We start from the raw sequence: 23684 nt of genomic DNA on the forward strand, positions 1-23684 counted from the left end.
GGTGGGGGAGAGAGCACGGGGGGGGGTGGGGGGAGAGAGCACGGGGGGGTGGGGGAGAGAGCACGGGGGGGTGGGGGAGAGAGCACGGGGGGGTGGGGGGAGAGAGCACGGGGGGGTGGGGGAGAGAGCACGGGGGGGTGGGGGGAGAGAGCACGGGGGGGTGGGGGAGAGAGCACGGGGGGGGGGGGTGGGGGAGAGGAGCACGGGGGGGGTGGGGGAGAGAGCACGGGGGGGGGTGGGGGAGAGAGCACGGGGGGGGTGGGGGAGAGAGCACGGGGGGGGTGGGGGAGAGAGCACGGGGGGGTGGGGGGAGAGAGCACGGGGGGGTGGGGAGAGAGCACGGGGGGGTGGGGGAGAGAGCACGGGGGGGTGGGGAGAGAGACGGGGGGTGGGGGGAGCGAGCATGGGGGGGTGGGGGAGCGAGCTGGGGGGGTGGGGGAGAGAGAACGGGGGGGTGGGGGAGAGAGAACGGGGGGGCTGGGGGAGAGAGAACGGGGGGGTGGGGGGGGGGGGAAGAGAGAACACGAGGGGGGGGAGGAGAGAGAACACGAGGGGGGGAGAGAGAGAACACGAGGGGGGGGAGAGAGAGAACACGAGGGGGGGAGAGAGAGAACACGAGGGGGGGGAGAGAGAGAACACGAGGGGGGGAGAGAGAGAAAGAGCAGGAAAGAAGAGGCAGCGAGAAAAGGAGGAAAACATTGTTTAGTTTATTTGAAACTACATAGTTCTCAAATGCCTATTGAATTGAGAACTGAATTTGTGAAAAATTACTGCCTAAATATTTCATTGTATTATCAATCCATCCAGTCACTGAGTTTTTTTGCACCAAATAAATCATCTGGGTTTACTTTGATCAATCCATCCAGTCACTGAGTTTTTTGCACCAAATAAATCATCTGGGTTTACTTTGAAAATTACTCAAAATGTAAAGTTGTTCTTTTAGGTGTTTTAAAAGTCTGACATCCTATATTTAAAGCAGCTATTCGGTTTCTTCTAGACAATGAACAGTGCGACACAGGCCCAGCTGGTTCACTTCTTGACTCAGTTGGCAAGTGCCAATCATCGCACCATGGGAAAACTACTTTCAATTTCTTTCTTTTAAAACCACACCCTTTCTTCATTAGGAGATCAATTTTTTTTCCTTTTTTTGTGGGTGGGGTGGTGGAGAGGAAGAGGAGCTGCTGCTGGAACTTCAAAAGAGTTTGTTTAAAAGTAAGTTAGTGCGGAGTGTAACTGCCACCAGTCCCTGAAATTATAACAGCTACTACCCTCGGGGGGGAAAAAACCTCACTTAGCTGGGAAGTTGCAAAAGGAGCTAATAACTAGGGTCAATCTTACTTTGGAAATATTCACACTTCAAAAAAGAAAATACCAAACTATCACTGCACCTTTCAAACCAATGGGCCCACAAATGGAGACAAGAAAATTCATGAGCCTGATGACCTTGGAGAAATATTGCATGAGGTTAAGTAAAGAAAGTGTGTTTACAAATTCAACAATTGCACAATATTAGATTAGATTAGTTTAGATTAGATTAGATTACTTAGTGTGGAAACAGGCCCTTCGGCCCAACAAGTCCACACCGCCCCACCGAAGCGCAACCCACCATTACCCCTACCTTTACCCCTTACCTAACACTACGGTGTAATTTAGTATGGCCAATTCACCTGACCTGCACATCTTTGGACTGTGGGAGGAAACCGGAGCACCCGGAGGAAACCCACGCAGACACGGGGAGAATGTGCAAACTCCACACAGTCAGTTGCCTGAGGCAGGAATTGAACCCGGGTCTCTGGCGCTGTGAGGCAGCAGTGCTAACCACTGTTCCACCGTGCCGCCCACGGTGCAAATTCAAAATTTTTTAAATGTTGGAAGGTGAAAAGCTCAGTTGAATTTTGCTTTAATCAGTTTCTCTCTGGTGTTTAGCTTTTAGTTTACCTTTAAATCGCAGCTGAATGGAGTCTTTCACAAAATGACTACTTAAAATGCTCTAATTCATAACCCAAATTAAAGCATCAGTTTGGAGGGAAACCAGTAACAAGCACTTTTGGATTTCCGTCCCTGATTCACCAGAAGTATTCACCCAAGAGTGAGTGAACATAAAACCCCATGGTCAAAAAAAAAACCTTCCCAGAAACAGAGCTGTTAATATACAAAAATCTCTTACCTGAAGCAAAAATTGTGTCCCCTCACGTAAATCTTCTGCATATACCGGCGCGTAGAAGGCTTTCATTTTATTTTTTATTAACCACCGTTGGTATTTCGCCTGATCAGTTGCAATTTCCTTTAAAGCTTGTCGACGTGGTCCCTAACAGGAACGAATATGTTGCTTTCATTAAACTGCAAACAGTTTTTTAAAAATTAAGGGAACATTTCTAAATATTAGCTCAGAAATCTTGAGTTTGTCACAAAATGAGCTGGCGTCAGTTAATCAAAACCTTAAATGAACAAGCAAATTTGAAGTTATAGCAGACATGAGGAAACCATTGTTCCGAATGCATGCAGAATGGAAAGGAGTGGACAGCTCATGGAGTCAGTGGGGTTGACCATCAGCAATGCTAGGATGACGCTGGACAAACACTAGGCCAGAAAATTAACTCTAGTGATAACAGAAACGTTGGGTTTCTGAATTCTACAGCCAGGAAGGTGTATTCTCCAGACTTATACATGCCAACGTCCCCTGCTTTATAAACAATGCAGCTGTTTAGAAAACAAATGCAAATTTATTTAAAACTTTTGCATAAGTAGTTAGACAAAGCCACAGAATGGGACAGGAAGAAATTTAAGTGGCAGACAGTAGATGAAATCTTTGAATATTGTGAAGGAAACTGGCAAATATGAAACTGGCAATTTATATACAAATTGTAAGCAGACAAAATGAAATCTTGACAAACCTGGGGAAAAAGCACCAGAATGCCAACATAAACTGGATGCATTCTGAAATTAACACTAAGGTCATGGGTGATCCTATAACCCTCATGTTCACTTTCCTGCCTTTCCCACATAACCCTTGATTCACCTGTTGATCAATAATCCATCCTTCTCAGCCTTAGATATAAGAAGCACTCTGCCCCCACAGCTCCGTGGCAAGGAATTCCAAAGACCCTCAACCTTCAAAAGAAATTCCTCTTCCCCTTAGCCTTAAAGAAGCTCCTTTATCCTGAGACTATGTTCTCTGTTCCTGAACTCTCCCATGGAGGGGAAACACCCTCTCAGTATTTACCCTCTCAAGCATTTTAAGAATCCTAAGTTTCCAAAGGGATCACCTCTCATTCTTAAATTCCAATGTGTAGAGTTCCAAACATTTTAGCCTTTGCTCAAGGCAATCCGCCCATACCAGGGATCAACCTCATGAACCTTCTCTGAACTCACTCCAATGAAATAACATAATGCTTCAATTAAGGGGACCAAACTGCCCACAGTACTCCAGATGTGGTCTCCCCAGTTGCAGCAAGACTTTCCTACTCTTTTACTCCAACCTCCTTGAAATAAAGTCCAACATATCATTCAGCTTCCTGATTACCTGCTGCAGATATGTGCTAGCTTTCTGTTTTGTAAGTAACCCCAAGTCCCTTTGTGTTGCAGTATTCTGTAGATTTTCTCTATTTAAATAATTATTTGTTCTTTATACTCTCTTCCAAAATGCAAAACTTCACACTTTCCCACATTAAACTCCTTTTGCCAACTTATCCTATTACAATATCTCTATAAAATGTTTGTATCCATATCACATTTTGCCTTTCCATCTATTTTTGCATCATCTGCAAATTTGACAACAGTACAGTCACTTTCTCCCTTCAAGTCACTAATATTCTTCAAATCAGCATCGACAGGAAAACAACACATACAGACCAAATACTGAAGCAATCATTCCAAAGTCCACAAACGAACTTGCATTAGAACATTATTTCAATGAGCCACCACAGACTGCTGCATAGAGGAAAATCACCTATACTGTGTATTCAAAAAGAATGGGCACCCAATGAACACAATCCGCCAATGTCTCAGCAACAAACCCAACAAGCAGATAAAGCACATCCAGAAACCCTAGCCACTCTCCCCTACATCAAAGACATCTTGGAAATGACTACCAGACTACTCCGACCCTGTGGCATCATGGTAGCCCACAAATCAACCAACACACTAAAACAGCAGCTAATGAACTTGAAAGATCCTATACAGACAACAAACAAAACTAATGTCATTTACAAAATACCGTGCAAGGACTGTAACAAACACTACATTGGACAAACAGGCAGAAAACTAGCCACCAGGATACATGAACATCAACTAGCCACAAAAAGACATGACCCTCTCTCACTAGTATCCTTACATACAGATGATAAAGGAGGACACCACTTTGACTGGGACAACACATCCATCCTAGGACAAGCCAAACAGAAAAACACAAGAATTACTAGAAGCATGGCATTCCAACCGGAACTCTATCAACAAACACATTGACTTGGATCCCATTTAACATATCTGAGAAAAAGAACAGGAAATGACATCACCAACCCAAGGAAACCTAAACACTAAATAAAAACCAGGCCATACCACCAGTTCTTCACTGGAGGCTCACTAGTTATGGTGACAAAACATCTGAAAACAAACCTTCCAGCTCAGCAAACTTATATCCAGTCACTAATATATATTGTATACAGTTGTGGTCCCATCACTGATCCCTGTGGAACTCCACTGGTCACACTAACCTGCAAAAGAACTCCTCATCTCCCTTCTGTTCCCTGCCCATTAGCCAATTCTCTGCGTATACCATTATGTGACCTCCAACACCATTGGCTCATCCTATGATTTGATCACAAAAATAATTTCAACATATAAAGTAAAGGCTTATGACTACTGTATGGCTTGGCATTCACTCACTGACAGCAAACCATTAAGATCTGAAAATCTGCTTTAATTGAAAATAAAACCAGGTGTTGACATCCTGAACTCACCGTGTGAACATGCCCGCAGACCACCAGTCCAACATTTTTGGTGAAGGCATGAACTAAATGGAGCAAGGCTGGACGGGACGGTGGAGCACCTGTCATCAGTAGGCATTGGGGCCTGCAGGAGAAAAACATCGAGTGTGACGGAGGGATGACATGTGCAGTGAATCCTGTGATACATTAATACGTAGACTGGATTTGTAAAATTTCATTAAATAGGTCGAAGCATAGGGGACCTACCCTCTCCCACATCGGTGACCGCCTCTAGCCTTGCTAACGCTCCTGAATCTTCATACTCTCACCAACTTTCGCCTTTTCGGCTGCATTGTCCATTGGCTACAAAGGCCAAAACGCCACACCATCCCTCCTCCTTCAATACACCCCTCCAAGAATAAGCATACTTCCATGACCTGCCCTAATATATCTTGTGACTCAGTCTAAGTTTTTGTTTGACTATATCCATGTAACATGTTGAAGTATCCTCCTCTAAGATTAACATTTGCTCTCCATACATGCCCAACGAGCTAAATGAGTCCATCATTTTCTGTAAATTAAAAATTGCCCAGGTACAATGTGCCCACAAAAAGCATGAAAAACCAATTCACATTATTATTGGCCCATCAGTGAAGTTCCCATCCTAGGACAAGCCAAACACAGACAAGCAACGGGAAGTCCTGGAACCTGGCACTCAACCAGAAACTCCATTAAGAAACACGTAGAGTTCGACCTCATACCAACCACTAAGAAACAAAACCGGAAATTACACCACCAACCCCAGCAGACCGAGGCACCGATATAGCAAGTCGGACAGAACTCCAGTGCTTCAGCAGAGACACACTGATGAGGTTACCACAAATGGTGACAAAATATCCGCGATCAAACTTCCCAGCTCAGCGAGCAAGTCAACAACCTCAGTGAACTCTCAAACTGAAAAATAATGGCACCGGCTGCCAATAGCACTCAGTAGCTCTTACTCATCAGTTAGCTGCTTGCCAAGGCGAGGTTTAGGTTCTCAGCTGGCACTCAGTCGCAGATCCCATTACCAGTTTGGTTGAAACATTAAAAAAAAGAAACTAAATTCTGAAGCAGAGGAGAATAGAGCATTTGACCAAGCGTACCATCAAATTTTGAAAAACCTGTGTGACATTGGGATCAAGGGGAAAAACTCCATATTGGTTAGAATCATACACAGCACAAGGGAAGACTGTTGTCATTGTAGGATGTTAACTATTTCAGCTCCAGGACATCTCTACAGGAAATCCTCAAAATAGTGTTCTAGGCCACTACTTTTAGTTACCTCAATACATCATATGTGGGAGTGAGTGTTTCATTTGATTTGAGTTATTATTGTCACAAGTCCGTAGGTACAGTGAAAAGTCTTGTTTTGCATGCAGTGCTGGCAGATCATGCCATACAAAAGATTACAGGGTGATTGAACTGAGTGATAGATACAAAGTTACAGCTGCAAGGAAGGTGCACAGAAAGCAAGATAATCATTAGATTTGATATTTGAGAAGTCCATTCAGCAGTCTAATAACAGCAGGGAAGAAGCTGTTTTTGAATCTGTTGGTACGTTTGTCAAAACATTTGTATCTTCCACCTTAAGGAAGAAGTTGGAAGGAGATCATAACTGGAGTGGGAGGAGTCTTTGATGTTGGCTGCCGTTCTGAGGTGGCGAGAAGTTTAGATGGAGTCAATGGTTGGAAGACTGACTTATGTATTTGATGATGATCAGTGTTCAGTATCATTTGATTTCTCAGATACTGCCCACATGCAGAAAGATCTGAACAGCATTCAGGTTTGACTGACAAGCTGCAAGTAACAAGTACTAGTAGTATGCATTGACTATTCTCAATGAGAGAACACCTTCTCACTCAAATATTCAACAGCATTCCCTCAGTTTGTGGCTTACCTATCACAAAAAACTGAACTGGCCAACCTATAAACACTGCTGTTACAACAGCAGGTCAGAAGCTGGGAATTCTTTGGAATATACCTCCAAACTCCCATGGCCTGTCCAAATCGACAGGAGTATGATGGAACATACAATTGCACCTCCTACATTCAAGATGTTTGGCATCATCTAGGACAAAAGAGCTTGACCTCCAATTTTCACTCCCTCCATCACTGACACTCAATAGCAGTGTATACCATCTACGAGATACATTTCAGCAATTCAAAAACTCCTTTGACAGTACCTTCCAAGCCCATGACCACCATCTTCAAGAAATACAGAATAACCCCAAGAATAAAGTAAACAAAATTCACCAATAACCTACTCTTTAATGTTCAGCTTGGATTCTAAAAAACACCATTCAGCTTCAGATCTCATTGCAACCTGAGTCCAAACATAAACAAAAGAGCCAAAGACCAAGGCAAGGTAGGAGTACCAGCCTTTATGTCATAGCAGCATTTGACTGATCATATTAAATCAAGGTGCCTTCAAAAATCAGAAGTAAACAGAATTGGGAACATACTCTTCCCTCGCTAGAGCCAGGCCTACCAAAAACAAGATGGTCATGATTATTGGAAGTCGGTCATCTCCAACACAACATTGCTGGTGTTCTTCACGCTAACGCTTCATCTTCAGCTGTTCCCTTAAATGATCTTTCATCTAGTCAGATCGAAAAGGTGCTCACTGCTAATTGTAATCTTCAGAACCATTAATAACTCCTCAGCAACTAAAGCAATCCACGTTTACAGGTTGCAGGATCAGAACAAAATTCAGTCTCAGACTTGTAAGTGGTAAGTAACATGCATGCTACACAAATGATTGACGGTGATCAGCTCCAACAAGACAGAATCCAATCAGCATCCTTCACTGACATTACTTTTGCTGAATCTACACCAATATCCTGGGATTTGCCACTGACCAAAAACTGAGAACTAGACCAGTCATATAAAATGCTGTGTAACTCACATCAGTTTTCACTACAGACGATAGTTCTAATGCCCCAGAAGCAGCTCTATAATCAGAGAATGGAAGGGAGGAAGGAACTCAGGAAAATTAGGATCACCATAGAAATTGTACTCAGTAAATTGCTGGAACTACAAACGGATATGTATCTGGGTCTTGATGGACCTCATTTTCAAAGCAGTTGCTCATGAGATAGGTGATGCCATAGGTTTGAATTTTATAAAATCCTTTGATTGGGGCAATGCCCATTAGATTGGAAGATTAACAAATACAGCTTCATGCTTAAAAAAGGGTGGGGGAACAAGGAGGAAACTACAGGCCAATCAGCCTAACATCCAACCAAAGGGAAAGTATTAGAAGGAATTACAATTCAAAATATTCAAGGTAAATCTAGCAGAGTCAACATGGTTTTAAATAAAAGGAACTTCACATTTAACCAATATATAGGAGCCATTTTGCAGTAACACAACGTGCTATGAAGGGAACCAGTGAATATACTGTATTCAGATTTCCGGATGGCATTTGATAAGGTGTTGCACAAAGGTTATTGTAGAAAAAAATGGTAATGGTTAGTATATCAATAGGAATAGGTTAGCAGGCCAACAGGCAGAGTAAACATTAACGGGCCTTTTTCCAAGTTGGCAAGTTGTAATGAGTAATGTGGTACAGGAAATCAGTGCTGGGACCTCATTACAGTTTATATAAATGGCTTGAAGAGGAAGATGGGACAGATGCCAAATCTGTCGATGATACCAAGATATGGAGGAAACTAAGTTGTGAAGATGACATAAGGCAGTTATAAAAACAGATATAGGTTGAATGAGTGGGCAAAGATCCAGGGAATGGAACATAATATTGGAAAATATAAAACTGATAACGTTTCCACTCTTCCTGCCAAAATTACCTAAACGATGAGAGATTGCGGAGCTCAGAGGTACAAAGGGAACTGGGCGTCCTGGTGCATGAATCAAATGATGCCAATATACAAGGACAGCAAGTAAATAGGAAAGTTAATAGCACATTGTTTACTGTGAGGAGAATTCAATACAAAAGTACAGACATTTACACATCTGGAGTGGTGTGTAAAAGATTGGTCACCTTCTTCAAGGAAGGAGCTCAGAGAAGGGATGGGTGGCTATCTTATGAGAAATGTTGGACAGAATTATTCACTAAATTCTGGATGAATAAGTGACAGATTGATTGGAACATGCAAGAGCTGTGCGATCTCGACATGGATGTACAAAGTAATTTTCTTGTGGGAGAATCAATAACGAGGGGTCACCTAAAAATAAGGTGCCACCCATTTAAAACTGCAAGGTGTTAAATTTCTTTTGAGTGTTGTGAACCTTTGAAACTTTTCCTGAAAAGTGTATGGAAGGTCCTTGAATACTTCCAAGGTTGAGGTAGATAAATTCTTATTAAGCCAGGGGTTGGAAGGTTATCAGGGGTTGGTAGGAATGCACACGAGGTCACAATCAAACCAGTCATGATTTTATTGAATAACTAAACAGGTCATGAGTCCAAATGGCCTACTCTTGTCCCTTGCATTTACTCCCTCCCTAAACCATCAGCACACAGTGGTTGTGGTGTGTACTGTGCACAAAATGGACCACTGCACAACATGTCAATGTTCCTTTGAGCTCACACTCCAAACCACTGATCTCGACCATCCAGAAGAGAAAGAGCAGCAGATACATGAAAACACCACTAAGTTCCTCTCTAAGTCACACACCATCTTGAGCGGAAACTATTATCCCTTGGTCAAGGTCAGTGAATTGCCGATATAACAGTATTATATATTACCACATGCACAGCGGCCATGCAGTACCAGTGGCTCACCATCACTAGCTCACAAAACAATTAAATGTAACACTCAGTACTAACTTCTGATGACCATTCCCAAATTCCATGTACAAATTAAGAAATCAAAACAAAGGCAGCTTGGTCATGTACAACAGTAGACTTAAAGCTAATATTTTTGTATAACTTTCTCAATTATAACTTCTGATGCAATGTGAAGTAGCAAAGTAACTCAATATAATAATCAACTGTCCTATATTAGATGTGGGTCTGTGCCCAGTACTCCCCATGAATTGTTTCAAATTCAAAACTTGCGTACCAGATCATTTTGAAATGTGAATACCATTGTAAGTTTTAGTCTTTGCTAAAGAATTCCTTAGAAGGCAGAAGTGGGAAGTTTAGTGTGGACCCTGTGGAGATCGGAGAGGTGCTAAACCAACATTTCTTATTGGTTTTCACTGAAGAAAATGAGAATGTTGTAGAAGAGAAGAATGAGGTATGAGATATTAGACTGGAAAGGATCGAGGTTAGTTACACACAGGTGTTATCAATTCTAGAAGAAGTGAAAGTAGACAAGTCCCCTGAACTGGATGGGATTTATCAGAGGATTCTCTGGGAAGCTAAGGAGGAGATAGCAGAGCCTTTGGCTTTGATCTTTGAGTCGTCGTCGTCTACAGGTTTAGTACCTGAGGACTGGAGGATTGCAAATATTGTGCCCTTGTTCAAGAAGGGCAGTAGAGATGACCCAGGTAATTATAGACGAGTGAGCCTTACTTCTGTCGTAGGAAAGGTTTTGGAAAGGATTATACGAGATAAGATTTATAATTATCTAGCAAGCAACAATTTGATTTCAGATCGTCAACATGGTTTTGTCAAGGGCAGGTCGTGTCTCACAAACCTCTGAGTTTTTTGAGAAGGTGACCAAACATGTAGATGAGTGTAGGGCAGATGATATGGTATACATGGACTTCAGTAAAGCCTTTGATAAGGTTCCACATGGTAGGCTATTGGAGAAAATGCAGAGGCATGGAATTGAGGGCGATTTAGCAGTTTGGATTAGAAACTGTCTTTCTGAAAGAAGGCAGCGAGTGGTGGTTGACGGAAAATATTCAGCCTGGAGTCCAGTTACTTGGATCTGTTTTGGGACCACTGCTGTTTGTCATTTTTATAAATGACTTAGAAGCAGGCATAGGTGATGGATTAGTAAATTTGCAGGCGACATTAAAGTCAGTGGCGTAGTGGACAGTGTGGAAGAATGTTACAGGTTGCAGGGGGACTTTGATAAACTGCAGAATTGGGCTGAGAGATGGCAAATGGAGTTCAATGCAGCTAAACGTGAGGTGATGCATTTTGGGAAGAATAACAGGAAGGCAGAATCCTGGGTCAGTGGAAAGATTCTTGGTAGTGTGGATGTGCAGAGGGATCTTGGTGTCCATGTACATAGATCCCAGAAAGTTGCCACCCAGGTTGACAGTGCTGTTAAGGCAGCATACGGGGTGTTTCATTTCATTGGTAGAGGGATTGAGTTCCAGAGCCGCAATATCATGCTACAACTATACAGAACGCTAATGTGGCCACACTTGGAATATTGTGTACAGTTCTTGTCCCCATATTTCGGGAAGGATGTGGAAGCATTGGAAAAAGGTGCAGAGGAGATTTACCAGGATGTTGCCTGGTCTGGAGGGAAGGTCTTTGAGGAACGGCTGAGACACTTGGGTCTGTTCTCATTGGAAAGGCGGCAGCTAAGAGGGGATTTGATAGTGACACACAAGATGATCAGAGGATTAGATAGGATAGACAAATGAAAGTCTTTTTCCTAGGATAATGATATCAGCTTGTATGAGGGGGCATAACTACAAATTGAGGGGTGATAGGTTTAAGACAGGTTTACGCAGAGAGTGGTAAGGGTGTGCAATGCCCTACCTGCTAATGTAGTCAACTCAGCCACATTAGGGGGATTTAAACAATCCTTAGATAAGCACATGGATGATGATGGGATAGTGTAGGGGGACCAGCTGAGAATAGTTCACAGGTTGGTGCAACATCGAGGGCCGAAGGGCCTGTTCTGCGCTGTAGTGTTCTATGTTCTATGACGATGGACATCACTAACTATGCAAGCTTTGCTGATTTGAGTTTAGCAATTACCTGAAATTTTTCACGTGGTCCTCTACTCCAGTCAGCCGAATGGCATGTTGTAAGGCAATCAAGTAAGTCAAAGCCTGTGTGGAGGACCCCCAGTTCACATCTACAGAAGAAATATTGTGTTATCATATTCAAAATACTTGCATATATCACAATATATTACAATATTAAAATTATTCTTCTAGCTTCAATCATGCAGGGAAATTAAATCCTAAACAGAAAAATGCTGAAAGCAGTGCGGGTCATTCCCACACATCGAACACCTGCCTTTGAGAATAGTGTCTTATGCTTTAAAAAGACCTTTTCATCTCAGCCACATGTTTCTGCATTGAAGGTTGGTTTTTTTAATGATGCAAGATTCCTTGACAAATATCTTGGAATGCTGGGCATGTTGGTAACAGGACAGGGAGATGTGTGTCTATACAGTCCTTAACCGTACCTCCTACGTTTTTGATGCCCAGGATGATTCCAGAGAAGGAGATAGCCAATGGTAGAAGTTGCCATGCATGCTGCAAGACAACAGGCTCTCCTGACAATATGGCTAGGCTGGGTGTAAGTTTGCTAGCTGAGCTGGAAGGTTTGTTTTCAGATGTTTCGTCACCATGCTAGGTGACATCAGTGAGCCTCCGATGAAGCGCTGGTGTTTTATCCTGCTTTCTATTTATGTCATGGTTTCTTTGGGTGGGTGATATCATTTTCTGTTTTTTTTCCTCAGAGGATGGTAGATGGGTCCAAATCGGTATGTGTAGTGATGGAGTTCCGGTTAGAATGCCATGCTTCTAGGAATTCCCGTGCGTGTCTCTGTTTAGCCTGGCCTAGGATGGATGTGTTGTCCCAGTCAAAGTGGTGTCATTCTTCATCTGTGAGAATACCTGTGATAGTGGGTCATGTCTTTTTGTGGTGAGTGGATGTTCATGGATCCTGGTGGCTAGTTTGCTGCCTGAATGACGTAGTGTTTGTTACGGTCCTTGCATGATATTTTGTAAATGACATTTGTTTTGCTTGTTGTCTGTATAGGGTCCTTTAGGTTCATTCACCAGACATTTTATGTCAAAACGTTTATAGAACATAGAACAGTACAGCACAGAACAGGCCCTTCAGCCCACAATGTTGTGCCAACCACTGATCCTCATGTACGCACCCTCAAATTTCTGTGACCATATGCATGTCCAGGAGTCTCTTAAATGTCCCCAATGACCCTGCCTCCACAACTGCTGCTGGCAACGCATTCCATGCTCTCACAACTCTCTGTGTAAAGAACCCGCCTCTGACATCCCTCTATACTTTCCTCCAACCAGCTTAAAACTATGACCCCTCGTGTTAGTCATTTCTGCCCTGGGAAATAGTCTCTGGCTATCGACTTTATCTATGCCTCTCATTATCTTGTATACCTCAATTAGGTCCCCTCTTCTCCTCCTTTTCTCCAATGAAAAAAGTCCGAGCTCAGTTAACCTCTCCTCATAAGGTAAGCCCTCCAGTCCAGGCAGCATCCTGGTAAACCTCCTCTGAACCCTCTCCAAAGCATCCACATCTTTCTTATAATAGGGCGACCAGAACTGGATGCAGTATTCCAAGTGCGGTCTAACCAAAGTTTTATAGAGCTGCAACAAGATCTCACGACTCTTAAACTCAATCTCCCTGTTAATGAAAGCCAAAACACCATATGCTTTCTTAACAACCCTGTCCACTTGGGTGGCCATTTTAAGGGATCTATGTACCTGCACACCAAGATCCCTCTGTTCCTCCACACTGCCAAGAATCCTATCCTTAATCCTGTACTCAGCTTTCAAATTCGACCTTCCAAAATGCATCACCTCGCATTTATCCAGGTTGAACTCCATCTGCCACCTCTCAGCCCATCTCTGCATCCTGTCAATGTCCCGCTGCAGCCTACAACAGCCCTCTATACTGTCAACGACACCTCCAACCTTTGTGTCATCTGCAAACTTGCTAATCCATCCTTCAATCCCCTCATCCAAGTCATTAATAAAAATTACAAAGAGTAGAGGCCCAAGAACAGAGCCCTGTGGAACACCACTCACCACAGACTTCCAGGCAGAATACTTTCCTTCCACTACCACTCGCTGTCTTCTGTTGGCCAGCCAATTCTGTATCCAGACAGCTAAGTTCCCCTGTATCCCATTCCTCCTGACCTTCTGAATGAGCCTACCATGGGGAACCTTATCAAATGCCTTGCTGAAGTCCATATACACCACATTCACAGCTCGACCCTCATCAACTTTTCTAGTTAATCCTCAAAGAACTCGATAAGGTTTGTGAGGCATGACCTGCCCCTCACAAAGCCATGTTGACTGCATTTAATCAAGCCATGCTCTTCCAGATGGTCATAAATCCTATCCCTCAGAATTCTTTCTAACACCTTGCAGACAACAGACGTGAGACTGACTGGTCTGTAATTTCCGGGGATTTCCCTATTTCCTTTCTTGAAGAGAGGAACTACATTTGCCTCTCTCCAGTCCTCAGGTGCAACTCCAGTGGAGAGCGTGGATGAAAAGATCTTTGCAAGTGGCGAAGCAATTACATTTCTCGTTTCCCAAAGCAGCCGAGGACAAATCTGGTCTGGGCCTGGCGACTTGTCAATCTTAATGTTTGACAAAATTTTCAGCACATCAGCTTCCTCTATCTCTATCCATTCCAGCATGCACACCTGCTCTTCAAAGGTTTCATTCACTACAAAGTTTGTTTCTTTCGTAAAGACAGAAGCAAAAAACTCATTTAGGGCTTCCCCTACCTCCTCAGACTCCACACACAAGTTCCCTATGCTATCCCTGATCGGCCCTACTCTTTCTTTGACCATTCTCTTATTCCTCACATAAGTGTAAAATGCCTTTGTGTTCTCCCTAATCCGTTCTGCCAAGCCTTTCTCGTGCCCCCTCCTGGCTCTCCTCAGACCATTTTTAAGCTCCTTCCTTGCCTGCCTGTAATCCTCTAGAACTGAGCTTGACCCTAGCTTCCTTCACCTGATGTAAGCTACCTTTTTCCTTTTGACGAGAAGCTCCACCGCTCTCATCATCCAAGGTTCCTTTATCTTACCACTTCTTGCCTGTCTCAGAGGGACATATTTATATGCTAACACAAGAGGCCATGAAAATGAACTCACCACTTGCAGATATCGACCCTTACCAACAGATGGTGATAGACCTGACCCCACTATTAGAAAACCAAATCACATCCTCACTGGAAAGGCTTCAGAAATCAGGAGAAATAAACAAGACAGGCTTCCAAAAAGATGAAACTGGGTGGAACAAACACACAACACTTCTGCGGATTACCTAACGTACACAAACCTGGAGCCCCCCTCACACCCATCATCTCACCTGGAACACAGACGTACAGACTAGCCAAGCAGCTTCACTGAAAACTGAAACACCTTGTAGAAGACCCATGCCACTCCATTCACTCTACTCAAGAATTCCTGAACACCAAAGACACCAAGATAGAAGAGGCCAAAATGATGGTCTCCTTCAACGTAACAGCCCAGTCTACATCAATTAACATCAAATTGGCGAAAGGAACACTGATTGCACTACTAGAAGAACCAAAGATATGAACACCAGACAGTGCCAACTTCCATCAACAAAGATAACATTGTCAAGCTAGTGGACCTGCGCCTTACCACCCACTGCACATTCAATAACAAGACCTACAAACAAATTAGCAGAACACCCATAGGATCACAGATGTCAGAGTCCCTAGCAGAAGCAGTAATACAGAGATTCGAACGAACAGCGTTCCCAACTATTCAACCCAAACTTTGGGTTCGCTACATGAATGCCACCTTTGTCATCACAAAATGAAACAAATGAGAGGACACCTGCAACACTATCAACGATATCCTTACTGGCATAAAATTCATAAAAAGGAGGAGAATGACAACAAACTCCATTCCTAGAGTCACAGTAGAGCAAACAATCAATGGGGAACTTCAAACCAACATCTACAGGAAAGCAACACATACGGACAAGCACTTACCTACACAAGCAATCAGCTCAGCACCTATAAACGGAGCTGCATCAGGACATTATTTTAATGAGCCACAACACACTATGGCACCCAGGAACGACAAAGAGCTGAAGAAAAATACCTATACAGCATATTCAGGGACAACAGATACCCAATAAACACAGTCTGCTGATTTCTCAACAACAAACCCAAACAAGCAGACACAACACACCCAGAAACTCTAGTCACATTACCTTACATCAAAGGCATCTCTGAAATGACTTCCACACTACTCCAACCTCTTGGCATCATGGTAACCCATAAACCTACCACTTAAACAGCAGTTAACGAACCTAAAAAAGGACCCTATACCAACAACCAGCAAAACAAAAAAGTAATGTACAAAATACCATGCAAAGACTGTAACAGACACTACCTCGGACAAGTACCCTCACAGATGAGGAAGGACACCATTTCGACTGGGACAACACATCTATCCTAGGCCAGGCTAAACAGAGACACACACGGGAATTCCTAGAAGCATGGCATTCTAACCGGAAATCCATCAATACACACACCGATTTGGACCCCATTTATTATCCTCTGAGGAAAAAGAACCTGAAATGATATCAAAAGAATCCAAGACATAAATAGAAAGCAGGACAAAAAACACCAGCGCTTCACCAGAGGCTCACTAATGTCACATGGCATAGTGACAAAACATCTGAAAACAGCTCAGTGAGCAAACTTACATCCAGAACATCAATTTGAGCTACAAATCTTCTCAAAGATCACGAACTATCACCATTTAAAAATAAAAGGTCACCCATTTAAAACAGAGGAGATCAGTTTGTTTCCGGAGCATTGTGAACCTTTATATCAATTGAGATCAGTAGAGGGGTTCTACTCGGAGCTGGGTGGGATGGTTGATTCCACCTTCTCGCCCAGAACTTAATTCTGAAGGAGGCAGTGGGTCCACTTACACCATTGTCCACCCAATGAAGTGTCATGCCCACCTCCAAATGGGAGAGAACAAAGAATTCTGTCCTGATCCATTCTGACACAGAACTTATGGGATTGGAACCATTCTCCAGGCTATAGAAGAATGACAACATGGAGGGGTTGGGGGAGTAGGGAGTGGCGAGGGTGGACCAGCAACAAGTGAGGAGTACTGAGAGACAAATAAAAGAAAGCAGGGGAGGTGCAGTTACTGGAGTCCAGGATATTTTAGACAATATAATTCCACCCCTTCCTTATAATCCTCTTTTATCCCAAACTTTAAAACAACTTCAAATCAAGAAACAATAAGTGATGACCAGACCCTAAACACACAACCTCTGGATACAACATTAAAAAAAAGGTTCTGAACTTCTCTATATATTTTTGGCAGATCAAATACCTAGAGTTATGTGGTCTCAATTAGTGACATTGTCTATGGATTCAAGATCCTTTATGATCTGCTAGAGACAAACAGAAATGGAGACCATCATTTTTGACATTCTTTATAAAAATCACAAAACCCAGGTTGTGGAGAGAGTCAGCGCATTGGGTTGACTGCACAGCTACAGAAGAACTGGCAAAGATTCAAGTTCTTGCAAATTAAAACAATTACTTTGTCTGCTTTTGGCATCATTTAACAAGTTGCTAGGTAAGAACTAACAAATAAAGGGATTTGTTTTCCATCTCTGAAATGAATAGGTCGGAATCAAAGCAATTGCTAAAGAGGAACTGTACTTTTCAAATTATTATAATGTACATTTATCTCATATTGGATAAATACTATGGATTACTTCCCCTTAAGTGAGCAAAAATGAAACAACAGTAAGCCTCATTTGCTGAGAAGTTTGAAATAACTGAGTCACATAACCTAGTTTTGTTTTCTCCCCACCCCTCCCAACCCCAACCCTCCTGTTGATGTACAATTATTACAATAATGGCTAAAGGACTGGGAAGGGTGAACAGTGGATAAGAAACAGTGAGAGAATTTGTACATTTTATTTCCTCCCCCAGTAAACAATGAAGCATTCTGGTTTATGTCTGAATAGTCTATGTTTGACAGTGGCAATAAAAGAAATGAAGCAACCAAGGTGAATAGTTTTTCTTTTAAGAATAACACTGCGCATACTATTCGAAATATCAACATGTCAAGTTACAAACTAATGATTCCAGTTCCTTTGCAAAGTAAATTCTATGACAGTTGGCAACAAAATCTTTTCTATTTTAAAAAGATTTGTGTACAAGTACAAAAAGTCAAAAAGTGATGCAAAAAGCCTTGATTTTAAATTAAAAAACAACTCTTTGATAAAGTTCCTTTCTTAAATTTAACGATATTCAAAACACCTACATTAATGCACGTATACTCCACTTACAATTTATGGAACAAAGGTGAACTTCAATTTATAAAGTATCAATAAAGTATACAAGGTCAAAACAAAAAGAACAATTTTGTTTAAGTATGATATAATATTGATCTGACATTTAAAATTATGATCAAAATGCTCAGTGCCACAGTTCACATATAAACCTACAGGCAAAATACTTCAATTAAGTCTTCCAAATTATCACAACCACATTGTGGTTTGCGGATGTCTAACTATTTCAACAATTATTGTCAGTTTAACCTTATCCTGCCAGGTCTAGTGCAAGATTTTTTTTTTAAAAAGGATCATGCATGCCCAATGTAAGCGTGTAGTCTGCACTAGCATGGACTCAAATAATTCTAACACAGGATTGCTAAAATGAGAAGAATAATCAACGATGGAAAAATTAATTCCACAAAACTTCAACTGTACGCTCTTTATACCCTATCCTCCTGCTTCATTTTCTTTGTACAGTTCTTTAGCAGTTTCAAGTTATTCCTTCTGCCCAGCCAAGATCCTGAGCAACTCAGCCTCTGCTTTCCACCTGACCCATACCTTTGCTCCAAGTCTAGACACACAACCTTAGTGAGTTCAGTCCCTTGGCTCTCCTGAAGTTGAAAGTTCCTGCTTCTAAATATGTATTTAGGCCAGGGTCACAGCCTGTGCACTTTTCCACTTCTACCCCAATCCAGAATGACAGCATGACTTGCCTTTGACTTATTGTAACTCAGCTCCTATATCCAGGGCTTTTGCCGAAAACGTCGATTTCGAAGCTCCTTGGATGCTGCCTGAACTGCTGTGCTCTTCCAGCACCACTAATCCAGAATCAGGTTTCCAGCATCTGCAGTCATTGTTTTTACCTAGTTGATTTTAACCCTACTGCGAATCCTCTTGCAAGGATGCCTGCCTTGAAGAAGTTTTCCTCCTCTCTCTACAAGAATCTCAGGGAGTCCCTCTCCCACTGCAACTCCCAGGTCATTTCCTCTGCCCTGAAGCTCTTCAACCACGTCCTGAAACAGACTCGCTACCACAGCCACATTTGCTTCCTCAGTGCCTGCCTCCATAACCAACTCATCCCACACGGACTCCGGACCACCTTTAAACCAGCAGAGTTTGGACCCGAACAGGACAAACAGTACAGACTACAGATGAAAAAACACCAGCACCAGTTCTCCTTCAAGATCCTCCGCTCCACGCTTGCAGCAATGCGCCGGCACCTAACCTCTCTACAGTCTGCCCTGCCTCAGCTGAGGGACACACTCTCTCAGAATTGCAAAGGACCCACTCTGTACTACATCCTCAGGAGATTCATGATGAAGGGCTTTTGCCCGAAACGTCAATTTCGAAGCTCCTTGGATGCTGCCTGAACTGCTGTGCTCTTCCAGCAGCACTAATCCAGAATCCTATATCCATACTGTTGTGTTTTGCGAGAAACTACAAAATTGGCACTATGGAATTAAACAAAGCATTTAAACAGTTATGTACAATAAATAAGAAGAAGAAGAGGGAAGACATTCTGGCTATTGAGGGAGTGCAGCGTAGGTTCACGAGGTCAATTCCTGGAATGACGGGATTACCTTACACGGAAAGACTGAAGTGACTGGGCTTGTATACCCTTGAGTTTAGAAGACTGAGAGGGGATCTGATTGAGACATAAGATTATTAAAGGATTGGACACTCTGGAGGCAGGAAATATGTTTCTGCTGATGGGTGAGTGCCGAACCAGAGGACACAGCTTAAAAATACGGGGTAGACCATTTAGGACAGAGATGAGGAGAAAATTATTCACCCAGAGAGTGGCGGCTATCTGGAATGCTCTGCCCCAGAGGGCAGTGGAGGCCCAGTCTCTGGATTCATTTAAGAAAGAGTTGGATAGAGCTCTCAAGGATAGTGGAGATAAGGCAGGAGCAGGATACTGATTAAGGATGATCAGCCATGGTCATATTGAATGGTGGTGCAGGCTCGAAGGGCAGAATGGCCTACTCCTGCACCTATTGTCTATTGTCTATCAATGAGTAAAATGAGTAACATTGAAAAAAAAAGTAAAAAAGGGAAAGTGTAAGACAAAATAATGTTATGAAAGACTAAGATACCCTCAACTAGGAGGTACACAATTGTTAGGTAAAAACAATGACTGCAGATGCTGGAAACCAGATTCTGGATCAGTGGTGCTGGAAGAGCACAGCAATTCAGGCAGCATCCGAGGACAGGCAAAATCGACGTTTCAGGCAAAAGCCCTTCATCAGGAATAAAGGCAGAGAGCCTGAAGCGAGGAGAGATAAGCTAGAGGAGGGTGGGGGTGGGGATAGAGTAGCATAGAGTACAATAGGTCAGTGGGGAAGGAGATGAAGGTGATAGGTCAGGGAGGAGAGGGTGGAGTGGATAGGTGGAAAAGGAGCTGGGCAGGTCGGACAAGTCAGGGGATCGAGTTGCTGGAGGTTAGAAACTAGGATGAGGTGGGGGAAGGGGAAATGAGGAAACTGTTGAAATCCACATTGATGCCCTGGGGTTGAAGTGTTCCGAGGCGGAAGATGAGGCGTTCTTCCTCCAGGCGTCTGGTGGTGAGGGAGCGGCGGTGGAGGAGGCCCAGCACCTCCATATCCTCGGCAGAGTGGGAGGGGGAGTTGAAATGTTGAGCCATGGGGCGATTTGGTTGATTGGTGCAGGTGTCTCAGAGATGTTCCCTAAAGCGCTCTGCTAGGAGGCGCCCAGTCTCCCCAATGTAGAGGAGACCGCATCGGGAGCAACAGATCCAATAGATGATATTAGTGGATGTGCAGGTAAAACTTTGATGGATGTGGAAGGCTCCTTTAGGGCCTTGGATGGAGATGAGGGAGGTGGTGTGGGCACAGGTTTTACAGTTCCTGCGGTGGCAGGGGAAAGTGCCAGGATGGGAGGGTGGGTCGTAGGGGGGCGTGGACCTGACCAGGTAGTCACGGAGGGAACGGTCTTTGCGGAAGGCGGAAAGGGGTGGGGAGGGAAATATATCCCTGGTGGTGGGGTCTGTTTGGAGGTGGCGGAAATGTCGGCGGATGATTTGGTTTATGCGAAGGTTGGTAGGGTGGAAGGTGAGCACCAGGGGCGTTCTGTCCTTGTTACGGTTGGAGGGGTTGGGTCTGAGGGCGGAGGTGCAGGATGTGGATGAGATGCATTGGAGGGCATCTTTAACCACGTGGGAAGGGAAATTGCGGTCTCTAAAGAAGGAGGCCATCTGGTGTGTTCTGTGGTAGTACACAATTGTTACTTTCTTGAAGAGGAAGAGAATCTCCCCAGTCAGAAAATCCCACAACCAGGTTATCACTGTTGCACTGCGCTCCCAGAAAACAGTGATTTGAAAACAGTTGAAAATAATCTTGACGTTTATATTGTTCTCCTAGCTTTCTCCATTTCAAGTACACCCTGTTCGCAATTTCACATTGACCTGTATTTCCCATTCTAACAGTCTTAGTCACTCCAGTTCTTCGCAGGCCACTATTGCAAAGTCTGAATTCGAATAACTCCTAAAATTCAGCTTGAGCAATGTGTTTGGCATATTTTTCCCCTTTGTCTACCTCCAAAAATCCTATTTACCATTTTCTTTCTCCAAAGGTAAGACATTCAAAATGCCCTTTTATAGAACAGTGCTGTGTAACCAATTTTCAAATGAGTTTTTATCCCAGTTGGGAAGATAATTCAAATGGGTCCAAATGACCCTTCAAAACGGAATACAAAACATGACTCTCAACAAATGCTAACAGATCTATAGAGTTTCTCCAGAAATTTGTTTTTTTTTGTTTCAGATTACCAGAACCTCCTGGTCTTTATTTTAGAAAAAAGAAAATCCTATTAAGTATCGCTAGACAATCCTCACTGGAAGAGCACACAGTAAGGCCTGCATCAAAGTAGCGCACATACAAAAAGGTATCAATGTCATTGAAGGCCTAGGCTTCCCAAGGTACAATCCAGAGCCTCAGCTAATGCTCAGTGAACAGATTCTAATCCCACTCACCATGCCAGCTGGTGGAATCGGAATTCAAATCAATAAATAATTCTAGTGACCGCAAAGAAGTAATCTGATTCACTAATGTTCGGTAAGGAAGAAAATCTCCTGTCCGTATTTGGTCCAGCCTCCATGTGACTTCACACTAATAACATGGCTGACTTTTAACCTGCCCTCTGAGATGGCCTTGAAGGTCATTTCACTTGCAACAATTAGAGATGGAGAAAGTGGGGACTGCAGATGCTGGAGACCAGAGCTGAAAAATGTGCTGCTGGAAGAGCGCAGCAGGTCAGGCAGCATCCAGGGGACAGGAGAATCGACGTTTCGGGCATAAGCCCTTCTTCAGGAATGAGGAAGGTGTGCCAAGCAGGCTAAGATAAAAGGTAGGGAGGAGGGACTTGAGGGAGGGGCGTTGGGAATGCAATAGGTGGAAGGAGGTTAAGGTGAGGGTGATAGGCCGAAGAGGGGGTGGGGGCGGAGAGGTCGGGAAGAAGATTGCAGGTCAAGAAGGCGGTGCTGAGTCTGAGGGTTGGGACTGAGATAAAAGATGGGGCGGGGGGGGGGAGAAAAAGAGAGGGAGAAAGGGGAAATGAGGAAAGTGGAGAAATCTGCATTCATCCCTTGTGGTTGGAGGGTTCCTAGGCAGAAGATGAGGCGCTCTACCTCCAGGCATCGTGTTGCCATGGTTTGGTGATGGAGGAGGCCAAGGACCTGCATATCCTTGGCGGAGTGGGAGGGGGGAACAAATGCTTTGCCACACACACACACACACACACACACACACACACAATTACTTTTTTAAGAAGGAGGAAGTTTGGACAGGGAATTGTTTACGTTTGGAGAGTACTTGGCACATCTAATCAATTAGATAATTTTCATGTACCACCCGAGAGAGGAGTATCAGAATCACATGGTACCAAGGATTTCATTCATATCGAAAACAGACAAATGCTGGAGGAAAATGGTTACAGTACAGCTGCAAACATATACAATGACAACATTTACCTCATCTTAACGAGAGGTAACAGAGGCTGTAACAAGCTGATCAAAGGGTATAGCATGTGAAACCTCAGCATTTAAAAGGGCTTCATGACAACAGAAATTTAATTTAACATCAATAAATCAATGGATGGGCTTTAAATGATGTCAGCAGTCGTGGCACCAACTCAAGAAATAAATCTGCCCTAATCTTTCCGATGTACTGATGTGATTTTTTTTGTCAGCAGACCCCATCCATCAATAAGAGGAAGGTTAAGAAGATGTAAAGACTTTTGTATCACATTCCAATGATATATAGATGTCCACATTGCTCAATGCAATGTAGGAAATCGTTCATATGATAAAATGCACAAAATCCAAATTGATGCAGTGATAACTGATCAAGAATAACTTTATTCAAAAGATGAAAATGGAAGATAAGTTAAACAGCATTTTGCCATCATAATTATGTCCAAGTTAGCAGCCTCAATGATTTTGCTTAAGTGTTTATCTGGCATTAGCATTGGCGAAGGCATGAATTAGTAGTTCAGTTTAATCTAACAAAGAACAACTCCAATAAATTTTGAACTTCG

General features: G+C 43.2%; 1 protein-coding gene across 2 annotated transcripts in view; it reads right to left on the reverse strand.

The window, feature by feature from the left end:
• Positions 1 to 23684, reverse strand: part of slc12a2 (solute carrier family 12 member 2) — a 230423-nt gene that overhangs the window by 37282 nt on the left and 169457 nt on the right. For both annotated transcript variants that reach the window (XM_043718096.2, XM_043718088.2), the window contains exons 15-17: positions 11815 to 11914; positions 4959 to 5070; positions 2168 to 2308 (exon numbers count right to left, since the gene is read on the reverse strand). In XM_043718096.2, the coding sequence (XP_043574031.2) occupies positions 2168 to 2308; positions 4959 to 5070; positions 11815 to 11914 (353 nt within the window). The remainder of the gene's footprint in view (positions 1 to 2167; positions 2309 to 4958; positions 5071 to 11814; positions 11915 to 23684) is intronic.

Source organism: Chiloscyllium plagiosum, unplaced genomic scaffold (assembly GCF_037043375.1).
Source record: "Chiloscyllium plagiosum isolate Xiang-an unplaced genomic scaffold, Cpla_swu_hap1 HiC_scaffold_2, whole genome shotgun sequence".
Taxonomy (NCBI): Eukaryota; Metazoa; Chordata; class Chondrichthyes; order Orectolobiformes; family Hemiscylliidae; genus Chiloscyllium; species Chiloscyllium plagiosum.